Here is a 27,358-nt window from a genome sequence, read left to right as displayed (position 1 = left end):
AGATATTCTAAGGACAAAAAAAAAAACTGTAAAAAAATTCTTTACTCCGTGGGCCAGCCCAGTGGCATAGTGGTTAAGTCTGCATGCTCTGCTTCAGTGGCCCCAGGGTCCCAGATTCAGATCCTGGCCGCAGACCTACACACCGCTTATCAAGCCATGCTGTGTCAGCATCTCACATACAAAGTAGAAGATTGGCACGGGTGTTAGCTCAGGGACAATCTTCCTCAAGCAGAGAGGAAGATTGGCAACAGATGTTAGCTCAGGGACAATCTTCCTCACCAAAAAATAAAAGTCTTCATAGGTATACTTTTAGTGGTAATATTAAAATTGGAATTTTGAAACTTACATATATCATAGGATACAGCAAATATTAGTGTTATTAGGAATTAATTTGCACTGCAAAACATATATAAGTAAAGATTTTTAAAATAGATTAGCTCCTTATATTTTCTCTCAGGCCCATAGTTGGTAACTTCCTGCTTACTGTTTGATGTCAGATGTCCTGCCTGAAAGATCCTGATAGGAGGGCATGGCGGGGGGGGGTGACTATCCCATCTTCACCGTCCCCCAGGCAGGTCTCCCTGTGGCAGGGCCCTCTGGCATTTCCTGGCTTTGAGTAACACACCTCCATCCCTGATGGTCGTGATCAAGGACGCTACCTTTGCCTAAACCTCGTGCAGAGGGCACGCAGGAGACCCTTCACCAGGCCTGAGCCAGGCTGTGGGGTCAGAGGGTCTTCAAATGCCAGTACTGGAAGGGACTCTAATTATGGGGGTTTTGAGCTATGCCCAGGACTTCAAAATACCCCAGGGGAACCTCTCAGAGCGCTCAGCCCCTCCCCAGGCTCACCTATTGGTCAGGTGGCTTTGCTCGTTTGTGGGTGGAGACTTGGGCAGTAGTGGCTCTTGGGTCTTGAGGTAATGAGAAGTAGGAAAGTAAACCATGTTGGCTAAATGCAGACTGACAGACAAATTCTTTTATAAGCTGGTGAGACAAAGGCAGGCCAGGCTGAGGGCTGCCCCTTTATCAGGGCTTGACTGAAGGAACCGCCCAGGGTCACCTGTGGCACCATCAGCACCAGAATCCCACTCCAGCGCCCTCACTCGCAGACTCCGCGGTAAATGGTGGGATTCAAGTCCTGGTTCCGCGGCCAGAGCTGTGTTACCTTGGGCAAGTTATGGTCCTGCTGCACTGTTTCCCCACCAGAAGGCAGGAAGATGAACAGGACCTAACTCAGCATTCTTGGGTGGATAAGAGAGTAAATCTGCACTTTAATAAGGCCCCGGGGTGGTTCCTAAGTAGTTTTTGAAGCACTAAATCAGCAGCACAGCCCCCCGGGGCGGGGTGCCAACCACTGCCCAGGTGTCCCCAGCCTACTGCTCCCAGGTCTGCTGGGGAGAAACCCCCAGAGCAAAGAGGGGGTCCAAGGGCTGCCCACATCACTTTATCCTTTTCTACTTTATTACTTCAAATTAACAACCACAATAAAGCTCAAAAAAGTCCAATATTTACACAGGAAAAAAGTACAAAATTCCCCCCAAAGTTCTTCAGTATTTTTTTTTCAGTTTTTTAAATTACAAAGTAATAAAAAGCTTTGCTCTTTAATTAAAAAAAAGAAAAAGAAAAAAGGGGAAACAGGTAAATAAATTAGGAAATACACACATGGAGAACACAAACAAAAATAAAGTAAAAACAAGTGTTAACTAGGCGGGATGGATGAACCCTGCGCCCAGCCCTAAGCCCAGGCTCCTCCTCGGGGAGGCAGGATGCAGGCAGAGGGGACCCCAGGTGAGCGTCAGGACCAGGGATTAATTTATAACCCAGGGGCCAGATGCCGTCTGGAAGTAGTCTCCAGGGATTCTGCCCTAAGACCAGGAAAGGGGGACGGGGCTGCCACAGGCTGATGACAGTCTCAGGGGTCGGTGGTGGCGAGGACCCTCTGCACCCTTCTTGAGGAATGTGGAGGTCACTGCACACCTCCGTGTCCTTGTTAGGGGATGAGAACAGAAATTCGGTCTGGCGGGTGGGGCGGGGCAGCTCCTGTCCTGGGAAGCACAGGTCAGATACATACATACATACATACACGCACGCACGCGCGCACACACACACAAACACACACACACACACAAGGAATCTCGGCCCCCACCACCTCGCCACCCACTCCTTCACGTCTCCATGGAGAGGCAAAGGAGGGAGCCAAAAACTCAGGGGGACACTGGAATAAGCCCAACACAGAAAGCTGGCCACCGTCACCTCACGGGGGCGGGGGCTGTGCCTGTCTCCTGTGGTCCTGAGGCTCAAGAGAGCACCCGGTGGGACCTGGCTCCGACCAAACAAACCATTCCTCTGACCACCCAAATCATTCCCCCAGCTGCTCAGGCCACCGCCAGATGGCAAGTGAGGAAGGTTGCGTCTCCAGCGCAGAGAGGGCCCCTCCCAGGCGGCGCCGGTGCTGCCTGGGGCGGGGCCTTGGCATCTGGCACGTGGAGCACGGTGTCTGGGAGCATTTGGCAGCCTAAAGGTTGTGGGCAATGGGAAATGCAAAGGGACAAGAATCCTCTGTGCTGAGGGCATCCCATCTTCTTACCATTGGCAAAAAAAAAAAAAAAAAAAGAAAACCAAAGAAACAAAATCCATCGTCGATTTTGTGCTGGGTTTTTTCTCTTTGTTCTTTTGAGTGGTTTTTTTTCCCATCTTCGTTGTTGTTATTTTTTAAAAGAAAATACAGTGAAGACACTAGAAACAGGGAGAGAGAAGACAGATCAGATCCTCATTTGCCTCTGGCCACCCATCTGCCAGTGCCCCTGCAGCTCCTGTCTTGTCCTGAGTCTTTGAGCTGGTCCCTCTCTGGGGCACATGGCAGGGGCTCCATTTTCACAGGTAGGACACAGAATCTCTCTCCCTCCTCTGACATCTTGGGGAGCAGTCACTCCACACATCTGCCCTGCCCTGCCATGGATGGGCTGGTTCCTGGGCCCGAGGTCTGACAAAGGTGAGCCCCACTTTATGTACCAGCTCTATCTGTGGAATGAATTTCCACAAAGCAAATCATACACATCAGGATGTCCCGGTGTGAGGCCAAGCCCGCCGAGCCCCTTGAAATGTGAAGTGCTACCTGCCAATGTACAAATTCCCTAGGGAGCTCAGACCTCCCCCTACTCCCCAAGACCCCCCCGCCACACCCCGCTTCCCCAAGCCGGGCAGAGTGCAGAGCTGCTATACTCCACCCAAGGCCTCCTGCAGTCCCATCAGGCTCACACTAGCCAAGGGGCCTCTCCTGGGCTTGTAGAGGCCACCCAGGGCAGCCTTTGACAGCAGATAAACTCCTAAGTTCACGGCCCTTTCTAAGTGCTTTGCATGAATTAAGTGCTTAACAGCCCCAGAGGCTGAGACAGGGCTAAAGTAGGTGGGGAGGGGGTGTTGGGGCGTAGGCCCCCCAGGCTCAGTCTTTGCTAGGAACCCACTTTCCAGAATATGTTAAGGCAAAGGCGGGGATGGAGGACTGGCCCAAGGGCAGAGAAAGGGTTTTCCAGCAGAAATTAACTGTGTAGGCCAGGCCTGCTCAGAGAAGGCCTCGGCCCTCAGTCAGGCAGGCTCTGAGATTTTAAACTCCCTTGAGGACCCCTGGTTTTGGGGATCCCTGGCACCATCTGCCACTCCCCCCACCCCTCCACAACACACACTGGTCTCCTCCTGGGGCCACAGGTGTTTCTAGACATGGCTGGGCTGCGGGTGCAGCAGTCATCAACTCACCTAAGCAAATACTGGTCCGATGGTGGTTCCTCCTCACTTCCCGAGATGGTCAAATGGCACGCTTGTCTTCGGGAGAGGAGGCAGGGGGTGGGCAGGGGGATAAGCTGCTGCCAATGGCAATGTGGCGAGTCCCTCCCCACTGTGGAGCTCCACACCTGCCCCCGCCAGCCCCTCAAGCTAAGGGAAGGGGTGTGTGGTCCAAATGACCCTAGGATGTGGCTGCTTGTAGATAAGACCAAGGCCTAGAGAGGCAAAGCAGCTGCTCCAGGCCACACACGAGTCACCAGACTCCCAGCTCCCAGCTTGTGGCATGCCCTGCTGAGGCTCCCTCCACAGCAGGCAAGGAACCAGAGCAGGTCTCCCGCCCACCTCCACCCAGGGAAGCCTGGGCAACCACGGATTCTCCCTTCCCAAAAACCATGGCCCCTAAGTGGGGCCACCGGACAGGATCCACCCACCCCTCAATCCTGTGCTGACTGGAACCCTTGGGGGGGCTTCCTGATGGCAGGGACCGTGAGCCCCTCCTCTGTGAGCTCCCAGCTGCTCACCCAGGCAGAGCCCCCGGCTGCAGGCCTGGATCCCAGTCTACCACTTGCTGGGGCAAGTTACTGCTGACTTTGCTCAATGGGGTTAATTAGACCACAGAGGATGAACGAGGCCAAGTCCCTGCTCAACAAAAGGGGCTGGCTCCAACGTTATTAGAGAGCATCAGCGGAAAGGAAAGAACAGAACCACAAGGCCTGACGCCGTGCCCGGGGGTCTCTGGCTCAGCCGTGAGGCAGAGAAGGGCTGGAGTGAGGGCGGCTCACCTGTGAGGCTGAAATCCGGGAGACCTCTTGCCGCCCAGTGAGGTCGGAGGACGAAACGTTGGCGGGTGCACCCCGGTGTAGCCTCATGCTCACCTTCCTCTCTCTGTCGACCCGTGAGATTGCTCTGGGAGAAGTATTGCCTGGAGGGTGAGGCAGGGGAAAGCCACTCTCAGAGTCCGGGCCTGGGCAGCCCCGGCCTCCCTTGGGTCCGGCCCACTGCCCGAGGTCCCTGCTCACCAGCTTGCTGGATGCGGGAGGCTGGGGTGGAAGCCACAGGCTCGGCAGCACTGCGGAGCCGGTTGCCGGCGGCCCCCGTGGGCGGGCCGGGGGGCAGGGCCCGGGGCGCAGACCCCCGGAGCTGCCCCATCCTCTCCTCTCGCTCGTGTTCTCGCCGCTCCCGGTCCACGTCCTCGGGGTTCCGGGCTGCACCCTGTGGGGAGGCGAGATGAGACCTGGTCAGCCCTGCAGGGTCAGGGTGCTCCCGAGGAATCCAACACTCCCGAGGGACAAAGCAGGGGAGGGAGATCAGGCGGGCATCTCGGGGAAGAGGCATCTCAGAAACCCTCTGGTCCAACCTCTCCTCGACAAAGCAGGAAGCCCAAGAGGCCTGGAAATGACCCCCAATCACAAGCACAGAGAAACAAAACCACACGCCGCCCAGAGAAAGGAGGAAGCTGGACCTGCGAGGCCGAGACGGGTCGCTCTGCCCTGGTCTCAGGGGGCCGAAGTCGGAGATGGGAGGACTAATGCCCCCAGGATGACCAAGGGCGCTCCTCGGCCCTCCCAACCTGGGCCCCTCTGTATACAGCAGCTCTCGGTTCCTCAAGGTTTCCAAACAGGTTCAGAGGCTCAGGGAAAGAGTTACAAAGCTAGCTGGAGGTGGGCTGGGACTTGAACCAGGTCTCCCCTGGGCCCAGCTGGCGGATCTTTTCAAAACGTTGTTCTTCCCCTGCCCTGGGACCTGGCAATGGCTTATAGCAGGTGCTGTGGGGGCCATAACCAGGAGGCCCAGGGGTCCCACACAGACACTGTCTGCCCTGGGACAAGACGTGAGCTTGAGGAAGCTGCAGAAGGAACAGGCTAGATGCCCCATGGAGGAAAAAGAGGCCCAGCAGGAAGGCTGGGGCAGAAGGGGTGCATACGGCCCCAGAGGCCCTGCCTCCAGCCACGGCCACCCCCCTGTGCAGGAGGAAAGGGGAAAGGCCCAGAGAGGAGAGCACGGCACCCGCCGCGTTACCTAGTTGGTCCTGGGGTCGTCCACAGGGAAGGGCGGGGGGCTGGCATGAGGGGGGCCGCATCTGTGGAGGAGAGAGCTGTGGGCTGAGTCTGGGGCCTGCTCATGGGTCACGGGGTACAGGCTCCTGCAACCCTGTGTCTGTCCCAGAGAACTGGCCAAGAAGGCCCCACAGTCCTTAGGAAATGGAGGTGGCCCTTGCCTTTAAGCACCTTTGGGAGGTAGTGGCTGGGGATCAGAATGATCCCTGAATCCTAGTGAGGAACCAAGGCCCAGAGAGTTCTAATGACCTGCCTGGAGTCACACAGCTCAGAGCAGAGCTGAGGTCTGAACCCAGGCCTCTACCACCCAGTCTTGCCTGTTCTCTGCATCCCCCAAAGACTCAGCAGAACATTTTAGGGATGCACATCCCCAGTCCTCCCACCCACAAGCCTGTCCAGGCAGGCCTGGAACCACCAGGGCTCCAGCTCCCGACCTCCGGTCCCTCTGGGGCTCCCAACCACTCAGTTACAGACTGGCCAAGAGAGCAACTCAGCCAGAAGCACAGCAAAACCTGAGCGTTAAGAGCTGCAGCACCCTCTCATCATACCTCTGCGGGCAGGAGGCACATTCGCCCTGCAAGGCAGGTATGAACTCATTCCCTGGTTGGGGACTACAGCTTGGGGAGGTTAAGTGATTTGCTCAGAGGTGCGCAGCCCGGGGGCCAACGGCCGAGCAGAGGACTGGAGCCCCTGCACTTTGTGACCCCAGCAGGCTCAGGCCGACGCCAGACCCGAGGCAGGAGGAGGTGAGCCACTCTCCACATTTCCATCCAACCCAAGTGACGCCTCAAGAAACGCACTCCAGGGAGGCCTCTTGGCTTTTATTTGCCCACAAGAAAACACAAAAGATCAACATCAAAGTCACACAAGCATCCACCCGTGTCGTGTGGACCTGTCCTTGGCTGTGTCGAGTTTCCTCTTGGCTGGCTGGTTGGACCTTGGGACATAGTGGCTCTGTGTGCTGAGAGCAGTGTCCCAGGCCCCAGGTATCCCAGGATTCCAGGGTCCTGATGCCAAATAATTCGGGGTGGCCACTCCAAGGAGGGAAGCTCTCAGTCAAGAGCAAGATCCTTCCCACAGGAGAGTCTGCAGTCCACGGTGCCCAGCATGGGGTCCAGTCTGCTAGTAGGTGCTGGTGAAGGCTTTCTGCAGGGATGGTGTGGGAGGGGCCTGGCCTTCGGGTAAAAGTGTGGAAGGTCCCCGTTCCATGTCTGCAGATGCTTCTGCCAGGTGGCAGCTGGAGAGGGAGGTGCTCACCATGGTGGTGATGAGGTCAAAGATGCTCACTTATCCAGTCCGATGGCCTTCAAGTCAGAGATGGGTGCAGGATAGGGTTACTGGCACCTCTGCTCAGCTTCTGACTCCAGGGCCTGCCTCAAAGGGGACCCCAAGAAGGGGTCAGAGTGCCAGCAACGAGCACGGAGGGTGCTCCTGGCCAGGCTTAAGATGAGGTCTTGTTGGCTGGACAGTCCCATCCAGAGTAACACTGTCCCACAGAACCTTCTGTGATGATGGAAATGCTCCCGTTTGCCTTGCTGCGTATGGTAGCCACTAGCCGGGCACTTGTGGCCCCTGAGAACTTGAAATGTGGCGAGTGCGACTGAGTAACTACATTTTCAGCTTTGATTAATTTGACTTAATTAAAAATTAAGCCACAGGTAGCCAGTGGCTACCATGTTGGATGACGCAGGCCTAGACAATGCAAAACCCACTAAAGAACTACACTCTGGGGTGACTTTCCTCCCAGATGAGCGAGTGTCCAGAGCCTGAATGCCCTGAGCAATGGCCTGTGACGAGAAGAGATGGCCTGCGGCCTTGGACACACTCCTAGCCAGAAGGTCTGGGTGAGAGGTGTCCCACTGCCCATCTCCACTCCTGGGGCCCCTCAGCCTGTGGAACACCCATTCTCTGCCTGATCTCTGTGCTACCTTAAGGAACAGTACCAGGCCACTATCTGAGACCCGGAAAGAAGGGGGACACAAGACCAAGTGCTGACCCCAGTGTCCAAGAGGACAAGGCCTCGGTCCTGTTCATCTGGCAGAGCACGCAGAGGGCACCCGCCACGTAAGGAGAGGCATACCAGGATGAAACGCAGGACAGGTAGGGCTGTTTAATAAGTTCAGGTTCAATAGAGACCACACATGGGGTCTGGCTGAAGCTGCTTCTGGCGCTGTGCCCACCAGACCCCTCCAAGGCAGTGACCATCATCCCTCCTTCAGGCTCTGTTCATCAGGCAGCTGATGCATCCCCAAGAATCCCAGGCAGCTGATTCATCCCCATGAATTTCGCAGCAGGGCCTTCTCCGCCATGCCCTCTTCCACTGCACCCCCAACATGCCCAAGGATGCCTCTTCAGGCCTGGCCCCAATGGGCTCTGGCACACCTGGTGACATCAGAACTGGGGACCCAGAGTCCAGACCACAGGCCAGTAGTTTGTGGGGGGCAGCTCCTCCACCTCCTCCACGGGCCTATCTGGAGGGCCCTGGGTGCCCAGAGGCACCAGGCACCTGAAAGGGACAGATAGCACAGCAGAGGCTTAGTCTTCTGTGCTCACCCGGCCAAGTGGTAAATCTTGGAAAGGCCAGGCCTTGGAGGATCCTTACCAGTATGTGAGTGGGTACGTGGGCCCGGCACAGGGGCGGGGGCGGGGCAGCGTAATAGCTTCGCTGTCTCGGGGCTGAGCCTGGCTCGAGGAAGCCCCCTTTTCCAGAAGAGATTTGAAACAAGACACACAATTTCACAGGTTCCGGAGTTCCGGGCAAGCTGACGCACGCTTCTCCCCCCGCCCCCCGGCCCCCACGACTCTCACAAGAAGACAGAACAGTCGCCTAGTAAGACCCAGGGGTCCCATGACCAGGAAGAAAGAAATGACAATGAATGGGTCCAGGCTGGCGAAAGGGGCCACAGGGAAGGTGGCTGCCTGGGATGTGCAGAACAACAACAGCAGGATGGTGTAGACAGCGATCAAGACCGCGGCGGGGTCCGCCAGCGCCATCCAGGCCCTGCTGCAGGCGCCCAGGAAGGACTCGAGGCCCAGCCAGGTCCTCCTGGGTCTGACGGGAGGCGGTGCTCTGCCCGGGCCCTGCTGACCGCAGCGGCACATGCCACCAACACTCGTGAGGCCAAAGCGGAGGGAGCGCAGGGGCTCTGGGACCCCAGTGAGGTCGCTTGCACTGTCCAGTTCATAGCTCCCACTTTTCGGGAGCCCCACCGACCACAGAGTCACCCTGGCCTCCTGAGTGAGGGCCTTCCCCGTCCAGTACCCCAAGCCCGCCTCAGCCTCCAGGGGACTCACGAATTTGAGCATGTTCCAGTCGAAGACGTAGTCATAGGAGAAGCCCTGCCGGTGGAAGAGGTTGCGGAACAGCTGGCGCAGGTAGGAGTAGTCGGGCTTGTCGTCGAACCGCAGGGAGCGGCAGAAGTTGAGGTATGTTGAGAACTCAGCTGGTGGGGGTTACAGGAGACAGAAGAGGCCACTGTGAGGCCCACGTTCTCAGGGCCCCCAGCAGCCAGCGCTGTCCTACCCACCCACTGTCCCTACAAACACTTTCAATCTAAGAGGAGGCAGGATGAAGACAGAAGAGAACTATGGTCTTCCCCATGGTGACAAAACCCTAACCTGCCCATGAGCAGAGCCTCTGAAGACTTGAAAAGAACAACCAAAGACCTGTGAACAAAGGGCAAGGGTCCTCTTTCAGTAAGCTGGCACTGCAGGACCCTAGTTTATAGCTCTTCACCTGCTCCTGCCAAGCATTCTGGGGATCATGGAGATGGCAGATCAATAGCTGTCATAAATCCAAAGGAAGGCCAAGAGCCTGACGGAACGCCCAACATGACCTAAGCCACAGGAGGAAAACTTCCATTTTCTCCTCCAAAAAGTAAGGGCGGGAGAGGGCCCTTGTGAGATAACAGAAAATATATATATTGGCCTCTGCCCCAGTCCTGGCACAGAGCTGCTACTTTCTAAGTGACAAGAGCATCTCTTGTTCTAATATTTGGTCTTTGATGCCATCCTTGACACAAACCCCTAACACCCTCGTAAATTTCTAAGTGATAAGAACACTGGGAGCATCTTTTGTCCTAATGAGGCGACCCTGGATGGGCTCCTGGACGGGGGGCTGGTCACCCAAGAGAGACCAAGCCATGATTAGAAACTTGGCATTTTCAACCCTCCTCCACTTCTCTAGTGGGGGGACAGGGGCTAGAATGGAGTTAATGTTGGCTCATGCCTATGTGATGAAGCATCCATAACAATCCCAATAGTATCGGGTTCGGAGAGCTTCTAGGCTGGTGAACATATCCACACGGGGAGGGTGACACACCTCAATTCCACGGGGACAGACGGGACAGACGCTCCTGCACTCGGGACCCTCCCAGACCTCACCCTATTCATCTCTTCATCTGGCTGTGATCTGCATCCTTTATCATACCCTTTAATAAACTGGTCAACCTAAGTGCTTCCCTGAGTGAGCCGCTCTAGCAAATCAATCAAACCAGGGCGGGGTGTCATGGGATCCTGATTTATAGGCAATCAGTCAGAGCACAGGTAGCAACCTGGACTTGCGACTGTTGTCTCTAGTGGGGTGACAATGTCTTGGACTGAGCCGCAACCTGTGGGATCTGAGGCTATCTTTAGGTAAACAGTGTCAGAATTCAGTTAAATTGTAGGACACCCAGCTCGTGTCACAGAGAATTGCTCAGTGCGGGGGGACCCCCACACATTTGGTGACCAGAAGTGTCAGAAGTGAAGTGTTCCGTGTGAGGAATAAAGGAGACTCGGAGGAGGAGGAAGGACTCGAGTTCTTTCTAATACTCGGTGTCTAACAGCCAGGCCTCCCAGCTGTGCCGGAGCAGCAACAGAGAGCCCGTGATGAATGTTCTGGCACCAGGGGCAGCGGTAGCCCAGTACGGGCTCTGTGTGGTCTCATCTTCCCCTCAGAAAGCACCTCAGGGACCCCCAGGCTAACCACCTCCCCCCACTGGACTACTCACAGGGGTAGCCTTTGCAGAGGACCTCGATGGGCGTCGACATCTTCTTCTCGCTGATCCGCTCGTACTTCTGGCGCTTGGTGGCTGCTTTGAGGCCCTGCCAGGGCAGGGAGCCCAGGTTGAAGTACATGAGCACGTAGCCCAGACTCTCCAGGTCATCTCGACGGCTTTGCTCTGCACAGAGTCAAGGACAAGGTGAGGGGCAGGGTCCACTCAGCCTCCTGGACACTGGGGGCCAGGACCCCTCCTCCAGGACCTGCTTCTGACTAAGGGGAACAACCCGCCCTGTGCACCCAGCATGATGCAGCCCTTTATCACACGCCGGCTTGCTGTAACCTGGTCACAAGCAGGCACTGTTCTTACCCACTTCTACAGAGAAGGGGGCTGAGGCTGAGCTTTTTCATCTCAATCTGGACCTAGTCTTTCCAGCACAGGCACTTATTCATTCAACAGCTATGTAGCAGGCACCCGGGTGCCTCCCTGCCTGGCCCACCCTGTGGATAGGGCACAAGTTGTGGCATCGGACAGGGCTGGGGTCACATCTGTCTTTGGCACCTGCTAAGCTGCGCGACCTTAAGCAACCTGTGTTACACCTGTGAGCCTGTGTTTCCCATCCTGTAAAAATGGGAAACCATTCCCACCCAGCCCTACAAGGCTGCTGTGGGGATGAAGTACGGCCTGAGAAGGGGCTCGGCACACTGAAACTCTGCTTGTGAAGGGGAAGACCTGACTTTGTGGCAAGTCGGGGGAATAAATCCGGGCTGCAGAAAGCCAGGGTCCCGGCCAGCAGCCTGGGGGTGCGCTCTGCTCCAAGCCTTGCTCCCTCACCGATGCCCAGGTGGGTGTTGATGGAGGCGTAGCGGGCAGTGCCAGTCAAGTTCTTGTTTTCCCGGTAGGGGATGTGCTGGTGGGTGCGGGCGTCCCGGTACTTCTTGGCCAGGCCGAAGTCAATGATGTACACCAGGTTGCCCTTCTTCCCCAGCCCCATGAGGAAGTTGTCCGGCTTGACGTCCCGGTGTATGAAGTTCTTGGAGTGGATGTACTCAATGCGGCTGATCTGGGGCAGGGGTGGGGACAACAAGTCATTCAGCAAGCACTCCACAGAGGGGCCTTCCCAAGTGCTCTGGGCCAGGCACTGGACTGGGGGCTGAGGGCTGGGGCCATAAGATGTGCCTGCAACTATGTAAGATGATTTCAAGGAGCAGGTCAAGGAAAGCTTCTTGGAAGAAGTGACGTTACAGAGGAACTCTGAAGGAGTTCACCAAGTTTGCTATGAGACAGGGAAAGAGAGCATGGTAGGAAAGCTAATGGCAAGATCTAGAAATAAAGCCCAGAAAGGCAAGATCTAGAAATGAAGTCATGTCTGCCTGGCTCTACACTCTCATAGGACTTGGGGAGCTGGAGTCAGAGAGGCATTTCCAAGGTTGTTCTGGCAACCAGACTTGGGGGGAGGGGAGAGGAGGGAGCACCAAGGAGGTCTAAACTTGGCAGGTGCAATAGAGACGGAGCACACAAGACAGGATTCGTCCCCTGGCTTCCAGAGACACCAAAGTCAGGCAGACACACAGGCCCTTCTCCTCCTTTAAACCATTTGTTAAAAACTTAAACTAACATATATGCATACAATATGTCCTCTGGCAGGTCAGTTCCCAATCTGGGCCCCAGGCTTCTGTAAACCGAAGGCTTCGTTTGGATGGCTGAGTATTTCTGAAACCTTGTTTGGGTCTCACATCCTGTGAGAATCTGAAGACTCTCCTCTGCACACACACACTTAGCCTAAAACTGCGGGATGCTGCAGACTTTCTGCAGGCCAGCCACAGACCCAGACCCCTGGGCAACAAGATCTCCATGTACCATTCCAGGCCTAAAATTCTATGCTTTCAAATTTTTCAAGTTTTCCTCCTTGAGTTTATACAGGGCTTTAGGAACTCAGGATTGCTCCTCAGTGGGCACCTGCTCTGGTCCAGGCACTGCGTGGCATCCCACTCGATCCCACATCAACCAGGAAAGGGGAGACTCTCACTTGAGGCGACTGAGGCTCAGAGAGCTCACCTAAGGTCACCACACTGGGACAGGACCCAGGTCTGTGTGATCAGAGCCTTTAAAATCCCAGAGGGCAGAGTCCCAGGCCCTATTGGGGAAGCCCAACCCAGCAGGTCTGGAGTTGGGCCTGGGAATCTGCATTTAACCCCCTTCCCCCATTCTACAGCTGACAGTCAAAGTCCCCTGGTCCTGGTCCAGGAACCCAGCCTGTCCTATGTCCTTGTCACTGATTCCTGCTCCAGCATCCTCCAGAGGCAGCAGGCAGGGCTGGTACCCTGTGCCCACTGGCACGATGGGGAAGCAGAGGTTGGAAGGGAAGCCACGAGCCTCAGGGCCCACAGTCCCCTGGCTGGCGGGGTGGGTATGTGGGGGACTCACCATCTGGTCGGCCAGGAGCAGCACCGTCTTGAGGCTGAACTTGCGGGAGCAGAAGTTGAAGAGGTCCTCAAGGCTGGGCCCCAGTAGCTCCATGACCATCACGTTGTAGTCGCCCTCGGCCCCACACCACTTGATGGACGGGATGCCCACTGCCGGCCGGGAAGCGGGGCTGTCAGGGACTGTCCCTCCAGACCCTAGAGCAGCCCCAGACCCGCCCCTCCCCAGCACGCACGCACGCACACACAGAGCCCCTCAGGCTCCCCGCCCCTCCCGCCGGGCCCCTCCGGCCCTCACCTCCCCCCTGCATCATCTTGTAGAACTTGCTCTCGATGTGCAGCTGCGGGTGCTTCGTTTTCACACACTCGAGCTTGATGGCGACCTCCTCACCAGAGGCGATGTTGGCACCTGCCAGGGCCAGGGGAAGCAAGGGACCAGGGTCACCCTTGGCCAGGCGGGCAGCCCCAGGCTGGGGCCCACTTGGTGTCTGCCCTGAGCATCTCAGTGCACCTCGGGGGAGGCTGGAAAGGTGGCCGAGGGCCCCGCGTCATATCCAGGGAAAGCGGAGGGGGCTTCGGGACAGGGCAGCACCCACCTAGCCTAGGCAGGAGCGGAGAGCCAGCACTGCGGCCTGTGCAAGGGGGAGGAGTGAGGCCAGTGGACGGTTCAGAGAACCACAGGCCAGACGTGAGGGGACCGGGCAGGGCCACAAAAGGCTCCCAGACCAGTAAGGGGAACTTTGTCCTGGAGAGTGGGAACCACCAAGCAGGAGAGAGCTGATGTCAGTGGGGTATCGGTCTGCAGAAGAGAGAATGGGGCAGGGCAAGGCCCTGTCTCAAGAAGTCAGAAGAAAGACCCAACTCCAAACTGCGCCTTGCCTCAGTTTCCCCAGCTATAATGATGGGAGGGCCGAGTTGGAGGGCTGGGGGCTGGGCTGAGAGGGCATCTCCCTCTCGTGGCCAGACTGTAGCTGCAGTAATTACAACAGCGTGGTCTCAGCACACCAACAGACAAGACAGAAAACTGAGGGGAGGACACGCCACTGGAAGAATCTGGGAGAGGAAAAAGCTGGCACCTCAAATCAGGGGGAAAGATGGGGCTACGCAATAAACGTCCCCGGAACAACTCACTAGCCACCTGAGAAAAGACACCACCACTGACACCACACCAGGAGAATTTCCAACTGGAGTCAAAGTTTGCATGAAAAAAAAAAAATAAAAGATGGGGTGTAAGTTGGCACATCCACTTTGGAAACCAGGTTGGCATTTACCTGGTAAAGCTGAGCACACACAAACCCTTGGCCATCAAGTCCACTCCCAAGGATACGGCCTTCAGAAACACCAGCACCGGGGGGACAGGACAAGAACGTACAGAGCAACAAACGACCCAAACGTCCCACAGAACAGCTACACGGTGACACAGAGGAACAGCACAGGGCAGTGCAGAGGAACGGACAACGGCTACAGGCAGCAGCCAGATGGCTCCCGGCATCTCACCACTGAGCACAGGAGAGCAAGGAGCAGCTCCATGCACAAGAGCCAAAAGGCGGAGACAATCCAAATGTCCATCAACCGATGCGTGGATACACAACGTGTCTATCCACGCAGCGGGATATTAGTCAGCCATGAAAAAGAATGAAGTACTGATACGTGACGCCACATCGATGAACCTTAAAAACACGTGAAGTGAATAAGCCAGACACAAAAGGACAAATATGGTATGATTCCAGTATATGAAATGTCCAGAATAGGTAAATCCATGGAGACAGAAAGTAGACTGGTGGTTGCCAAGGGCTGGAGGAAGGGGGAAATGGGCCATGGCTGCTTAATGGGTATAGGGTTTTCTTCTGGGGTGATGAAAATATTTTAGAAATAGATAGGGATGGTGGTTGCACAGCATTGTGAATGTACTAAATGCTACTGAATTGTGTACTTTAAAAAAGTGGTTAATTTTATGTTAAGTAAATTTCATCTCAATTTTTAAAAAAAAGAGGAAGGAAGAGACAGAGGAACACAAGCACAGTTCCACTCATCTCAATTTCAAAACATGCAACACTAAAATATATGTAGTTTAGGGATGTAAACATGTGCTAAAACTCTAACAAAAGGGAATAATCTAAAATGTCAGACAGTGGTTACCTCTGTGAGGGGAAAGCAGGGGAGGGGACCAGGAGCGGACCAAGGGCCTTCAAGGTGACAGGTGTGTCCTCCAGCTGGCTGGGTGGGAAGGGTGCCTCATACCATGAACATATTTTATATGTATTCTTTTGTATCTACTCAGCATTTAATAAAAAATAAAACAACAAAATATTAGAAGAAAAGAAGGGAGAACTGCCTTTAAACTTTGGGGTCGGCAAGGCTTTTTATCCCTGAGTTAAAATCCAGAAACCATTAAAGAAACAAAATGGCTCCCTCCCCTCCAAAAAAGGAATTCTTCTCCACGGCAAAAACACGAGGAACAAAGTCCTAAGAAATACACACTTGTTCTTTTATCAGCGGCCAAAAGTTAGTATGGCTAATAGATAACAAACTCCTACAAATCAGTAGGAAAAAGACCAAAGACTCATAGGAAAGGAGGTAAAGGATTCGGACAGACACTTTGCAGACAGAGAAATCACTAATATAAAAATGGCTCACTCATATGAAAAGATGCTCAACCTCCTTGTAAGAGAAATGCAAATTAAAATTATCCTGAAAGACCATTTTCCACCTACGGCTGGTCAAAGTCCCACAAGAAGGGAACACGCGTTGTCTGTGGGCAGGGCTGAGGGGCAGTGGGCACGCCCAGCCAGGCGGTCCAGGTGTGAACTGGTGAATCCCTGCGGGAGGGCGATCTGGCACCACCCAGCTCCACTTCGGGAGCTTACCGACACCCCTGCATGGTGCAGAACAAGGCGCGGACCAGGCTGTCTGCTGTGGCTGTTTGCAACAGCAAAAGCTTGAAAACAACCCAAATGTCCATCATTTCGGTGGCTGGTTAAATAAAGAAGGGCCCATCCATAAAATGGAACACAATGGAAAAAGAATGAGGAAGCTCTCTGTGCAGAAGTGGAAAGATCTCAAAGACAGAGGAAGTGAAAAAGTAAAGCACAGAACAGTATGCATTCTATGGTCTCTTTTCAGTTAAAAGAAAAAAAGGTGGGGAAATAATATGTATCTGTGTTTGGTTGTATCTGCATAAGTAAACACTGAAAAGAAACATGAGGAACCAGTAAAGACTGGCGGAGGGGGGATCGAGGTGGATCAGATGGAGACGGGAGGAGGACATTTCACTGGATACCATGTTATGTGTTGTCATTTTTTTCCAACATCTTTGTTGAGGTGTAATTCACATACTATACAATTATCCCTTTAAAGTGTAAAATTCAGTGGTTTTTAGTATATTCAAAAGGTTGTGCCACCAACACCATGATCAATTTTAGAACATTCTCACCATCCCCAACACACCTGTATCCCTTAGTAGTCACTCCTCCTTGCCCCTCAACCCCACAGCTCTGGGCAACCACAAATCTACTTCCTGTCTCTATGGATGTGCCTATTCTGGATATTTCATATAAATGGAATCACAGAATATGTGATCTTTTGTGATGGGCTTCTTTCACTTTGCATGTTTTCGTGTTTCAGTTTTGGGGTTTGCATATTTTCATTTTTGAATCACATAAAATAAAATTAAAATTAAAAAAAATAGATCACCAAAGGCAGTGAGCACTGGGAGAAAGTGCTCTGCAAACTGTAAAGTGCTTCTGACACATCAACACTCATCACCGCAGAGAGTCGCACACCTTTCTGGGGCACAGTGAGGATGTGGCACAGGAGGGGAGCCAGAGCTCCCTGGAGCCTGCCAGCCAGGCCCCACCTCCCCGCCTGCACAAGAGCAGAAGATGCAGTGGTGAGGAGTGGGCTCCAGAGCCCAAATTCTGATTCTGCCACCTCCTAACCGGGGACCTTGGGTAAGTCACTGTACCACTCTGTGCCCCAGGCACCCCATCTGCAAACCGAGGATGACAGTACGTAGCTCATTAGGTTGTTCTGAGGTGTAAACAGGCTCAGAAGAGTGCCAGGCACACAGTAAGTGTCGAAAAATGCTAGGTATGGTAAGTACGGGCCCCTGGGCTTCAGAGATGAGCCGCAGTGTGCCGACCATGTGCAGGCTAGCGGGAGGAGAGGCTGCAAGGGCTCCTGATGTGTGAGCAGGCCTGTGCCAGGCAGACAGTGGTCACAGCATGTGCAAAGGCCCGATGAGAGTGGGTGCAGCGGTTTGGTGCAGCTGGAGCTCGAGACAGCGGAAGACGACAGTGGACTAGGTGAGCAAAGGCGAGATCAGAAGAGCCTCAAATGCCGAGCTAGGATCCTGGCCGTGAGCCTGAGACGCCAGGGACAGATGTCTCATTATGGGGTTTCTCAGCCGCCGCACTACTCACGTTTGGGACCCAACAATTCTTTGTTGGGGGGGCTGCCCTGTTTGTGGGGGCTGCCCTGTGAATTTTAGGGTATTTTGCAGCATCCCTGACCTCTACCCACTAGCTGCCAGTAGTATACCCCCCTTCCCCAAGTTGAAACAACTAAAAATGTCTCCAGACTGTGCCAAATGTCCCCCGGGGGACAAAATCCGGCCCTCCCTCCCCTCGCTGAGACCCACTTGTGTATCAGAAAGACTGGACAGGACTTGAGGGGGAGAGAGACACCCGGAAGGAGGCTGCTGCCACTGTCCAGACAAGAGCTGACGGTGGCTCCAGCTGGCTGGGGGCAGAGACCCAGCGACACTTGGAGGCAGGGCCTGCAGCACTGATGATTCAGCAGGTGTGTGCGGGGAGGGGCGGGCCTGGGGAGAACGCCCTTCCTCGAGTTGAGGCGGCGGAGGGCAGGAGACCTTTAGCCCCTTGAACTCTTACCCTATCCTGCAAATACTACTGTATTTCCCGCAGATACTACTGTTTGTATCTCTGTTTGACATGTAGAAACTGAGACACCAAAGGTCAATGACTAAGTGCCACACAATTTCCCAGGGACACGGACGTAAGTAGTTAGGCAGTCTTCTGACCCACACTGAGTGCAGAATGCTGCCACAGCTGCCTCCCCCAATGGGTCCCACCACCACCAGACCCCTTTGCTGCCTCTGAATTCTATCAGGAAGCTGCCGGTCTTCTCTCTGATCTCCCTTAATTCTCCAACTACTGAGCTGAGACTCAGAGAGGTTAAGTAACTGGCCCGAGGTCACACAGAACTGGCTGGGGCAGAGGCAGGATTTGAAACTTAGGCCCCAAAGCCCCTGCTTTTTTCTCTATTCCAATTCCCTAGCATCTCATTCACTCAATCAACAGACACTGACCCCTGGACCAGGTGAGGCATCCCTGCCCTGGAGGAGCTCAGCTCACCTTCAGTGGGAGCAATAAAGGATACTCTGACTAAGTGACAAGTGTCAGGGCAGGGAGGGTGGAGGGGGGCCCATCAGTTAGATACAGTAGTCCTACAGGGGGACGGCCAGTCTGGAAAACAAACTGGGACAGAGAGAAGAGCTTGGATCTGGCCAGCCCTAGAGGGTCTGAGACCCTGGGAAGTTCTAGGAGGGAGGGGGGTGACCAACCTCACACAGGGGCTCACTCCAACCCCCAAAGAGACACATGCACAATCAGGGACCTGGCTGGACTGGAAGTAGGGGATGAAGCACCCCCACACCACCTGTTGGGGAGCACCGTTCCCTCCCCATTTAGAAGTGAGGACCAGAGACTAAGAGCTCTGGAGAGTTCCCTATGGTGCACGGCCATGGGTTGTTAGAGTGGGTACAGGCTTGGCCACTCCTGGACCACGTGCAGCCAACTTAAGGCCCTAACAAAGTAGGTCTCAACTCTCCTGGCTTGTCCCCTTATGCTGCTGAGGGGAGGCAGGAGGGACCCGAAGAGGAGCCAGGGGCCTTGTGGCCTCAGCCATAACGTGCTGGCCTTCGGTCGATCCTGGAAAGCAGGGCCTGGAGGCCGCGCCCAGCCCACCTGCAGAGGCCATCTGGAGTCAGGCCCTGGCACTGGCACAGGCGACGAGAATGTGGCCAGCACTGTGAACAAAGGGAGCCAGCAAGGCCAGCCGGGGAGGCCCTCCAGTCACCACTGTCCGCCCCCACACCAGCAAGACAGGGGCCCAGGAAGGAGCTGGCAGGACACCATGTCAGGCCAGGGCCCCACAGGCCCGCCTACCCAGCAAAGGCTGGACAGTCAGGGGAGACCTGGCTCCCTACCCCGACTCAGGCCCACGAGGACCCAGATTCTTTGACAGAGTAAATCCTAACTGAGATCGAGGGCTGGAGGTGACACAACGTAAGCACTCCTGCTGGGTCAGCACGAGCACATGTTTTGCACACTCACGACCCCATTTCATAGGTGGGGAAGCCAAGGCTGGCAGAGGTCATCACCTGCTCAAGGGCACACAGCTGGTAAAAGAAACACCAGCACCCAAACCCTGGTAGAATTTACTCCAGAGCCTATACAAAGAGGAGTAGACCTGGACCTCATTTTTAAAATGATCTAGATGACTACTGGATTAGCAGGAAGTCCTGCGCCCAGGGAGGTCCCGCCACACGGACTGGGGACACTGGTTTTCTGAATGACTTTGGGCTGCCCCTCCCCTTCTCTGGGCCTCAGTTTCTCTTCTGCAAAAAGAAGGCCCTGGACTGGCTGCCGTCTAGGAGCAGGTGTGCATCTGTGCCAAAAGCTGCCTCTCCATGCCCTTTGCCCTCAAGCCAGTGGCTCCAGGCTTCAGCCCTGAGCCCAAGAGCCTCCATGATAAAAGGGTTCTTTACACCCACTCTAACTTCACAGACAGTAAGGAGATGGGTATCCCATTTCACACATGAGAATGCTGAGGCTCAGGGAGAGAAAGTGACTTATCCCAGGACACACAGCAAACAAGAAGTAGACTGGAGACCTGCCCCCAAATTGCAACCTTCTTCTATCCTGCCCTAAGTGAGGCCACTTCACAGACCTCTGCACATTACAGCCCTCACTTCCTCACTGGTTCATTCAGGAAGCCTTCACTGAACACCCACAGTGGGCACCCACCTGCAGGGCGCTGGGGTGGACACAACCTGATGCCGGCCTCCCCGGAGGAGCTCGGACTCACAGAAGAAACCGTTAAAACAGCTCCAGCCTCCACTGCTCTGAGCTCTTGTGGTGTTTACAGAGGAGGGCGACCTACTAGGCACTCAGCAACGAACTGCACATCTGGCAGGCACTTTACAGTTTACATGATGCTCTCCCAGGCGCCATTTCATCGGTGCCTCAAGACAGCCCTTGGTCAGCCAGGCATCACCATCACGCCAACCCTCAAGATGGGGACACTGAGGCACAGAGCAGCCACACAAAGCCAGATCTGGAACCCGGTTCTGTCCTCTACACTCTCTCACTCACGTGGAGGGCTGTGGGTATAAAGGCTGCCTTTTCTAGTTTTCAAGAGAAACCTTGGGTGGCCAGCTTGGCCATGTTGCCTGTGTGTTGATGTGTGAAGCGAGGATAGTATGGCACCACCTCTGGGGGCTGCTGTAAGGGGAGACCCCATTGAAACAGGGCCCTGCCCGACACCAAGTGTGCACTCAGAGAAGGTGCGCACCCCGAGAAGGTGCGCACCCCCTCCCTGTTTCCTCTGAGAAGCAGAGTTCATACCCTAGGAGGGCAGGGACCCAGACCACTGGGTAAGAGAAACCCCGAGTTCCGAATCACGAGCACGGCACACTGACTTCTCGGTTTTCTCTGCCCATGACAGAACTGATTTATTTTCCTTTTCCAAAGAGGGAAACAGAGACAGAGATGTTCCAAGGGCGCAGGACAGGAATGAGGATAAACCCCAGGGGCCGGCCACCTTGCCCCAATTCACAACCAACAGATTATCCCCTCCGGACCAACCTGTGCACAGGAAGGCCGGGACTCCTGACCACGCCCTCCAGGCAGCTGAGAAAGGGGCATTTGGAGGCAAGAGCCCCTTTTCCCCTGGGTCAAGGACAGGGGTGAGATGTAAGTAATGTGTTTAAAATGACAACATGAGAGCAAACTCAGACTTGCAACAGGAAGCACATCTGGAGAGAGATCCTAAAAGCTAAGATCCCCCCGCAGAGGTTACTGGGGAGCCTGCATCATGGTGAAGGCCGCCTGGGCTGAATTCCAGGAGGCTGGACCACAGGGAGGGGGTCTAGCTGGGAGCAAGCAGTAGCCCAGCCCTCTTCGGTCCACTAGCATCCTTCTCCCAGGGGGACAAGAGACAGGGGTACAAAGCCAGCCTGGGCTCTCCCACGCCCCGCTAAAGACCCGGATCATCTGCAGCTGGAAACCAGAGCTAAAAATACCCTCCTCTGGACAGCCCGCAGCAAGTGGGAACCCCACCCGGCCCGGACTGGATGTGGAGCTCCTTGGCCTGCCTCACCCCCAACCTGCTGCTTCCATGCCACCTGGGATGGCCCTGGGGACAAAATGACCAAAACGTGCCACCAAAGCCCCAGAACCAAGTTCTGACTTCAGAGCCCCAAATCCCAGCATCTTCTCTTCTCCTCGTCCCCAGGGCTGTCCCAGGGGCTCCAGAACCACTGAGCCGGAACCAGGAACACTCACCCAGGTAGATATCACCGAAGGACCCACTCCCGATCTTCCGTCCCAGGCGGTACTTGTTCCCCACACGTAGCTCCATGGTTCACTCTCGCTGCAAACGGAAGCAGACACACTGAGGTCAGAGAAGCGGGGAGCTGGAAAGGGGGCCTGGGCTGAGGGACCCCACTCCTCCCCCACCAAAGGCCAGGTGAAGCCACAAGGATCTCGGGACACCAACATTCACCCTCCCACTGTCCAGGAAGAGATCTGGCCTCGCTTTGCCTGAGGGCGACCAGGTGTCAGGTGGCCCCCCGACATGTGGGGAAGAGCTAAGGCAGGCTTAGAACAGGTGGCTGCATGGCTAGGCAGAAGGTGCAACTGCAGACCAGGCCTGGGAAGAAGCAGTGAAGCAAGCATCTGGGCGGGCACTAATTTGGGGACCCTCCAATAGCAGCTCAGAGGCAGGCCAGGCACAATGGGCCAAGATCCTGAAAGGAAAATCAAGGACAAAGGGGGTTATGGGGAGGGGGGATGCACGAGCTGATTATCCTGGGGGTGCCACCATGGCAACCACCAGCAAGTTCCAACCTCCTGGGACAGGAGGACAAGATGAAAGGAGGGTCCCTAAGGACCTCCTCAGCCCCTTTAGGACTCAGAAATGACAGGGTCCCCCTGCCCCCATCCTCACCCCAGGCTTCTAGCACCAAGAATTGGAGGCTAGATCTTGCCAGTTTGCAGTGTGCCCTGCAGGAGAAAGGTCTTCTCCTCAACTCAGGGGGAGGGTCCCCCGTAAGATCTCAGAGTGTCTACAAGAGGGCCAGTGTAGAAAACTCCCCAGAGGGGCCTCCCTTTGCAGACAGGGCCCTCAGGCCCAGAGAGGCCACACAACCTAGCACAAGGTAGTGGCAGAGTCTCCTCACCTGGGACCCAGAGAGGGTTCCTGCTGCCCCTCCTGGCGGCCTCCCACCCTCACAAACAGGACTCATTTATTTCATGCCTGGGCCAGGAGGCAAAACAGGAAGATGGAAAAGCAACTGTGTGAGGCACAGAGGCTCTGCCCCTTCCCCATGCCAAGTGCTACTACCCCCAAAAGCCAGACCCACCTGGGAGGGGAGAGACTGATTCCACATTTGATCAGGCTGGAGCTCCCCACCCTGGCAGAGCCAAAAAGCCAACAGCTCCCAGAAGACATCCAGCCCCAGCATCTAGCTCCCAGGGAGCTGCCACTAGCCCTTCACCCATGGCCACAAGGAAGCTGCCTCCACCCCGAGCCAGCCAAACTCCGGGCTCTCAACCAAGGACCTCTGCCCACACGCCTGGCCGGTCGCAGCTGAGGCCCCATGGCTGCCAGCAGAACACACTCCACATTTGCAGGAAACTCACATGCCACACACTGTCCTATGTGTACACTCCAAAAGAAGAAAGAAAAGCAGACACACACTGTGAGCCCCACTGGGGGTGGGGTGGGAGGGCAGGTGTGTACACACACAAACACAACCCCCCCAGTCCGTTTTCCACCAACGCCAATTCAGAGACCACACATGGCAGCCGGGAAAGCCGAAAGTTAGGAAAGGAACATAAATACACCCGCATCCTATATTACATAAATACCCATGCCGGGTTATATAAATACTGTGCCCTCCGCCTGGGTGTCTTACATAAATACACCGCACATGACCCCCAGCCCCTCCCCACTCCCTGGGCTGAGGGCAGAGAAGGGGAGAAGAGCGGGTGCCAACCATCAGCCCAGCAGGAAAGGACGATGCTCTGTGCTAGCCACCTAGATCCCCCCCCCGACCTCTCCCACACTCGGGGGGCCACAGAGAGCCTCCCCTGTCCCTGCACTGTCCCCCGAAAAGCCTCCCGGAGGAGAGGAGAAACGATTGAGTCAGGAATGGCAGAGGCTTTCCAGTTCTTCGCTGCTTCTCCCATGGGGGGCCAGAGAATAAACGAAGTTAAAAAAAAAAAAAAAAAAAAAGGCGGACATGGAGATTCCAGAGTTTCAGCTGGTGAAAAAAATTAGACAAACTACCAAGCAGCACAGCACAGGGCAGCTCCCTGCCCCCCTCCAGCCAGGGCCCTTGTCACTGGACCATTAAAATAAAAATCCGAGGGACATCCTAGACACGAAGGCAAAGGAGCCGCAAACAGGCATTTGCTGGGTGCAACTTGCACCCTCCTGATCCTGTTCCTCTCTCCCCAAATCCTTCTCCCCAGGGAGGCTGCACCAAGAAAAAACATGCAAAAGAACTAAAGGGAAAGTTGGGGAGGGGGCTCCCCCCACTTTGAGTTTGGGTGTGCAGAGGAGCCTGGGAGCCCTCTCGCTCAAGACACCCAGCACAAACATAGTTTTCTGTTCCACAGAGACTTGCAAAACACGGATTTCTCACACGGAGACACCGGAGAATCCGATTTGATAAATCACCCCCACTCCTTTCTTTCTCTCGACAAAGGAAAGCAGAATCGGTGGCTGGGTGACCACACACCCCATCACCTCGGGGCCCCCGGCGTCCCCATCCAATGTGGGAGCAGCCTTGCTGACCCCCAGCTCCCGAGCGGAGAGAGGAGGGGGGGGCGCGGCCGATTGTCCGGGGAAACGAACAGAAGCCCGGGGTTCGGCCGAGAAGCCCGAATCAACAGTATCGGGTGCTCCCGGCACGCCAGTCCCGAACCCCCGCCCTCAGCGTCCCCAAATCACAGCCCGGGGTGGCCGCCGCGGCCGGCTGGGGCCTTGAAGGGTCCAGTTGGGGTGGGGGCGACGGGCCGGACTGGGGGGGCCTCCCCCCGACGAGCCTGCAAAATAATAGTCACCCTCCTCCTCCTCCTCGTCCCCAGCCGCGCCTTTGTCCTCGCCGGGCCGAGCGGGCGGCGCCCGGGCTGCCCCCCCATGCCCAGCGCGGCCGCGCGTGTGTCCGCCCGCCCCTCCCCGCCCTCTCGCGCAAAAACAAAGAGGCGGAGGGAGCCCCGTTTCCCCCCGGGTTTGCGCCCCTCCGCGGGCCCGCGGCCCCCCAATATTTACCCCGCCGGGAAGACGCCGGTGCCGGGCCGCTGCTCGGTGGGCTGCCGCGGGCGGGGGCGGCCCGCCGGGGCGGATGCCGGAGGATTCGCGGAGCCGCCCGGCGCGCCAGCCTCTCCCGGCCCAGCCGCCGCCGCCGCGCTCCGCTCCGCCCGGCCGGGCTCTGGCTCTGGGCTCTCGCCGCCGCCGCCTCCCTCCTCCGGGCCCTCCTGCCCGCCCGCCCCCGCCGCCGGCTCGCGCGCCCCCGCCGGCGCGCGCCCGCCGGCTCCCATTGAGCCCCGGGCCCGCCCGCTGATGTCATCCCCGGCCCGCCGCCGTCGCCGCCCCGGAGGATTTAAAGGGCCCGCGCCCGCGGCTCCCAGGCCCGCTGGGGTCCGCGGCCGGGAAACACGGTTCCCTAGCCTCGCGAGGAGCGCCTCGCAGGAACGCGGTCTTCCGTGTGGGGCCAGGGGAGCACAGTCAGGCACTGACGCCCTGACCCAGTCGAGGGCACAGGTGGAAAAAACCGGGTGGGGGGTGGGGAGGAGGAGGGTGCACAAAAAGCCGGGGTTTTCTAGCCCTAAAAGCTGCTCTCTGCCCTGCCGGGTTCTGTCTCTTCTCAAACCAAAGCAGTGGCCCCCTGCGAGGCCAGTGGATATGCCCGTTACTGCAACCCGAGAATGTTGAGCGAGTTGGAAGCTCCCTGCGCCTTCAGGCTCTGAATGCTGCACAGAATACAGGCCAGGTTGATTCAGGGGCGACCGATATGACAGGACAGCAAGAGATGGTGGGCCGCTGACAGAAGGCCCAAAGAGGTAGCCTGGGCTCAGCTACACTCTCCTGCCACGGAAAAGTCAAAGGCAAAGACCTTTTTCTTCTCCCTCTTCCCTCTTCCAGCAGCTCAAACTGTGATGCGCACAGAGCAGACCCTCAAGCACTAATTCTGTTCTCACTCTTTTAATGAGGGACCCCACAGACTGCCATGGAACCAACACCTGAGTCAGGTTCCGAGTGGTGCGTGTTTAGTCAAGTCACCTCCCAGCTCTGGGCCTGGGTTTCCACACTTGCAAATGGAGAAGAAGGACCCCTCCCTCCCCAGGTCACTGGGAGAATTAATTAAGGTTTGCTACCGGCTTCCAGAGCAGCCCATGAAAGGTTCCAGGGCAGAGTTATTAAAACGATGATATTTACACTTTGCCATGCAAAGCTCCAAATGATGACACACAGTTGACTGTGGACACACAAATGCCAGAGTACACTCATGCAATCCCGAATGCATGGTTCCCAGGAAGAGTCACTTCCAGAATAACTGCATCTTCCCTCGAGCCTGAGGGACTTAGTCACACACTGTCCAAATGGCAGGAGCAGCACAGAGCAGGTTCTTCTCTCACAGCCCAGAGAGGGGAAGTGGTTTGCCCAGGACCACACAGCACAGCAAGATGGCTCTGTTCCCCCAATGGTCTCAGGGAAGCTGAGTCGACCATGAGCCCATTTCCAGGAGCTGGAGAGTGAGCACAAGCCTTCTCCCAGGAGAGATCTGCAGCAGTCAACTGGGGACCTGCCCTTGGTGCCACCTTCGCCGGAGCAGGGGGTTACCAGCCAAGGTGATGGGCTTTGTTTGGCCTGCACAGGTTTTTTTGTTTCCATTGTTTTTTTTCTTTTGTTTTGTTAATTGATTCCCAGTGTTTTAAAATGGGAAGATATCATATTATAGATACATAGTCCCTACTTCTCTTGAAGCACTGAGAGAACTGGCCACTCTGGGCCCAAACTCTCACTGAGCCTTGGCCACACTCAGCTGGCCTGGGCAGCAGCCACCCTCCTTGGTGACAGCCCAAGGGCCCTATCTTGTTGCCTCACTTCAGCTTGTTTCACCCATTTTTATGACTCTCTTCATCCCCTGGAGGTCCCCAAGTGTGACCCTGTCCTAGAGGTTGGCCACCATGCTTCCCAACCAGTGCCCTTCCCTTTGTCGTCTGTTTTCACCCCAACTTCACCAGCCCGGAATCATGAGTCTCTGCTCCCCGTGTCCGGGGAGGCCAGCCCTCCCTGCGGCCACACGTTCTCCTCAAGTGAGACGAGGTGCCCAGGCCTGGGGCCCGAGCAGAGGGACGCTGGCACTACCAAGCAGGGTGGAATGCACACGTGTCCTCCATCCTGTTAAAAAGAAACAGCAGACCCAAAATGGAGTCACTTAGGCTAAGCCCCACCAAGACTTAATGCTTCACCTAAGGGTAGTTGCAGCTTCTCCCAGGAGTGGAATTTGAAACCCATCAGTCTGCAATTTCCTGATCAACACTAGTAGTGAGGTAATCTGCCTGATAAGCCCCCTGCCCTCCATAAGGGAAGATGACCTTGCCTGAAATACACGGCTCTTTTAACTTCTTTGTCCCATCGTCTTTCTGCCTATAAAAAATCTTCCATTTTATATAACTCCTCCGAGCTCCTATCTATTTCCTGGATGGGATGCTGCCCTATTCATGAATCGCTGAATAAAGCCAATTAGGTCTTGAATTCACTCGGTTGAATTTTTGTTCTTTGACAATTCTCAACGTCC

General features: G+C 55.8%; 1 protein-coding gene across 4 annotated transcripts; it reads right to left on the bottom strand.

Moving 5' to 3' along the window:
- Positions 1 to 2,107: 2,107 nt before the first annotated feature.
- Positions 2,108 to 24,973, bottom strand: CSNK1E (casein kinase 1 epsilon). Of its 4 annotated transcripts, none has more exons than XM_058568364.1 (12): positions 24,826 to 24,972; positions 21,831 to 21,918; positions 13,541 to 13,651; positions 13,247 to 13,395; positions 11,654 to 11,882; positions 10,829 to 10,999; positions 9,132 to 9,280; positions 5,800 to 5,860; positions 4,800 to 4,992; positions 4,563 to 4,702; positions 3,754 to 3,819; positions 2,651 to 2,736 (listed from the first exon to the last, which is right to left on the bottom strand). In XM_058568364.1, exons 2-11 carry the CDS (start codon positions 21,904 to 21,906, stop codon positions 3,803 to 3,805), a joined length of 1,296 nt encoding a protein of 431 aa, XP_058424347.1. In that variant the 5' UTR covers positions 21,907 to 21,918; positions 24,826 to 24,972; the 3' UTR covers positions 2,651 to 2,736; positions 3,754 to 3,802. The 4 variants fall into 4 exon arrangements, with proteins under 4 accessions (XP_058424349.1, XP_058424347.1, XP_058424348.1 ...); XM_058568365.1 differs by lacking the exon at positions 24,826 to 24,972 and adding an exon at positions 22,910 to 23,232; XM_058568366.1 differs by lacking the exon at positions 5,800 to 5,860 and having other exon boundaries at positions 2,108 to 2,736; positions 24,826 to 24,970.
- Between the last annotated feature and the right edge of the window lie 2,385 nt (positions 24,974 to 27,358).

This window comes from Diceros bicornis, chromosome 25 (assembly GCF_020826845.1).
Source record: "Diceros bicornis minor isolate mBicDic1 chromosome 25, mDicBic1.mat.cur, whole genome shotgun sequence".
Taxonomy (NCBI): domain Eukaryota; kingdom Metazoa; phylum Chordata; class Mammalia; order Perissodactyla; family Rhinocerotidae; genus Diceros; species Diceros bicornis.
Note: the sequence above shows the minus strand (reverse complement) of the source record. Positions and strands in the feature narration are given on the sequence as shown.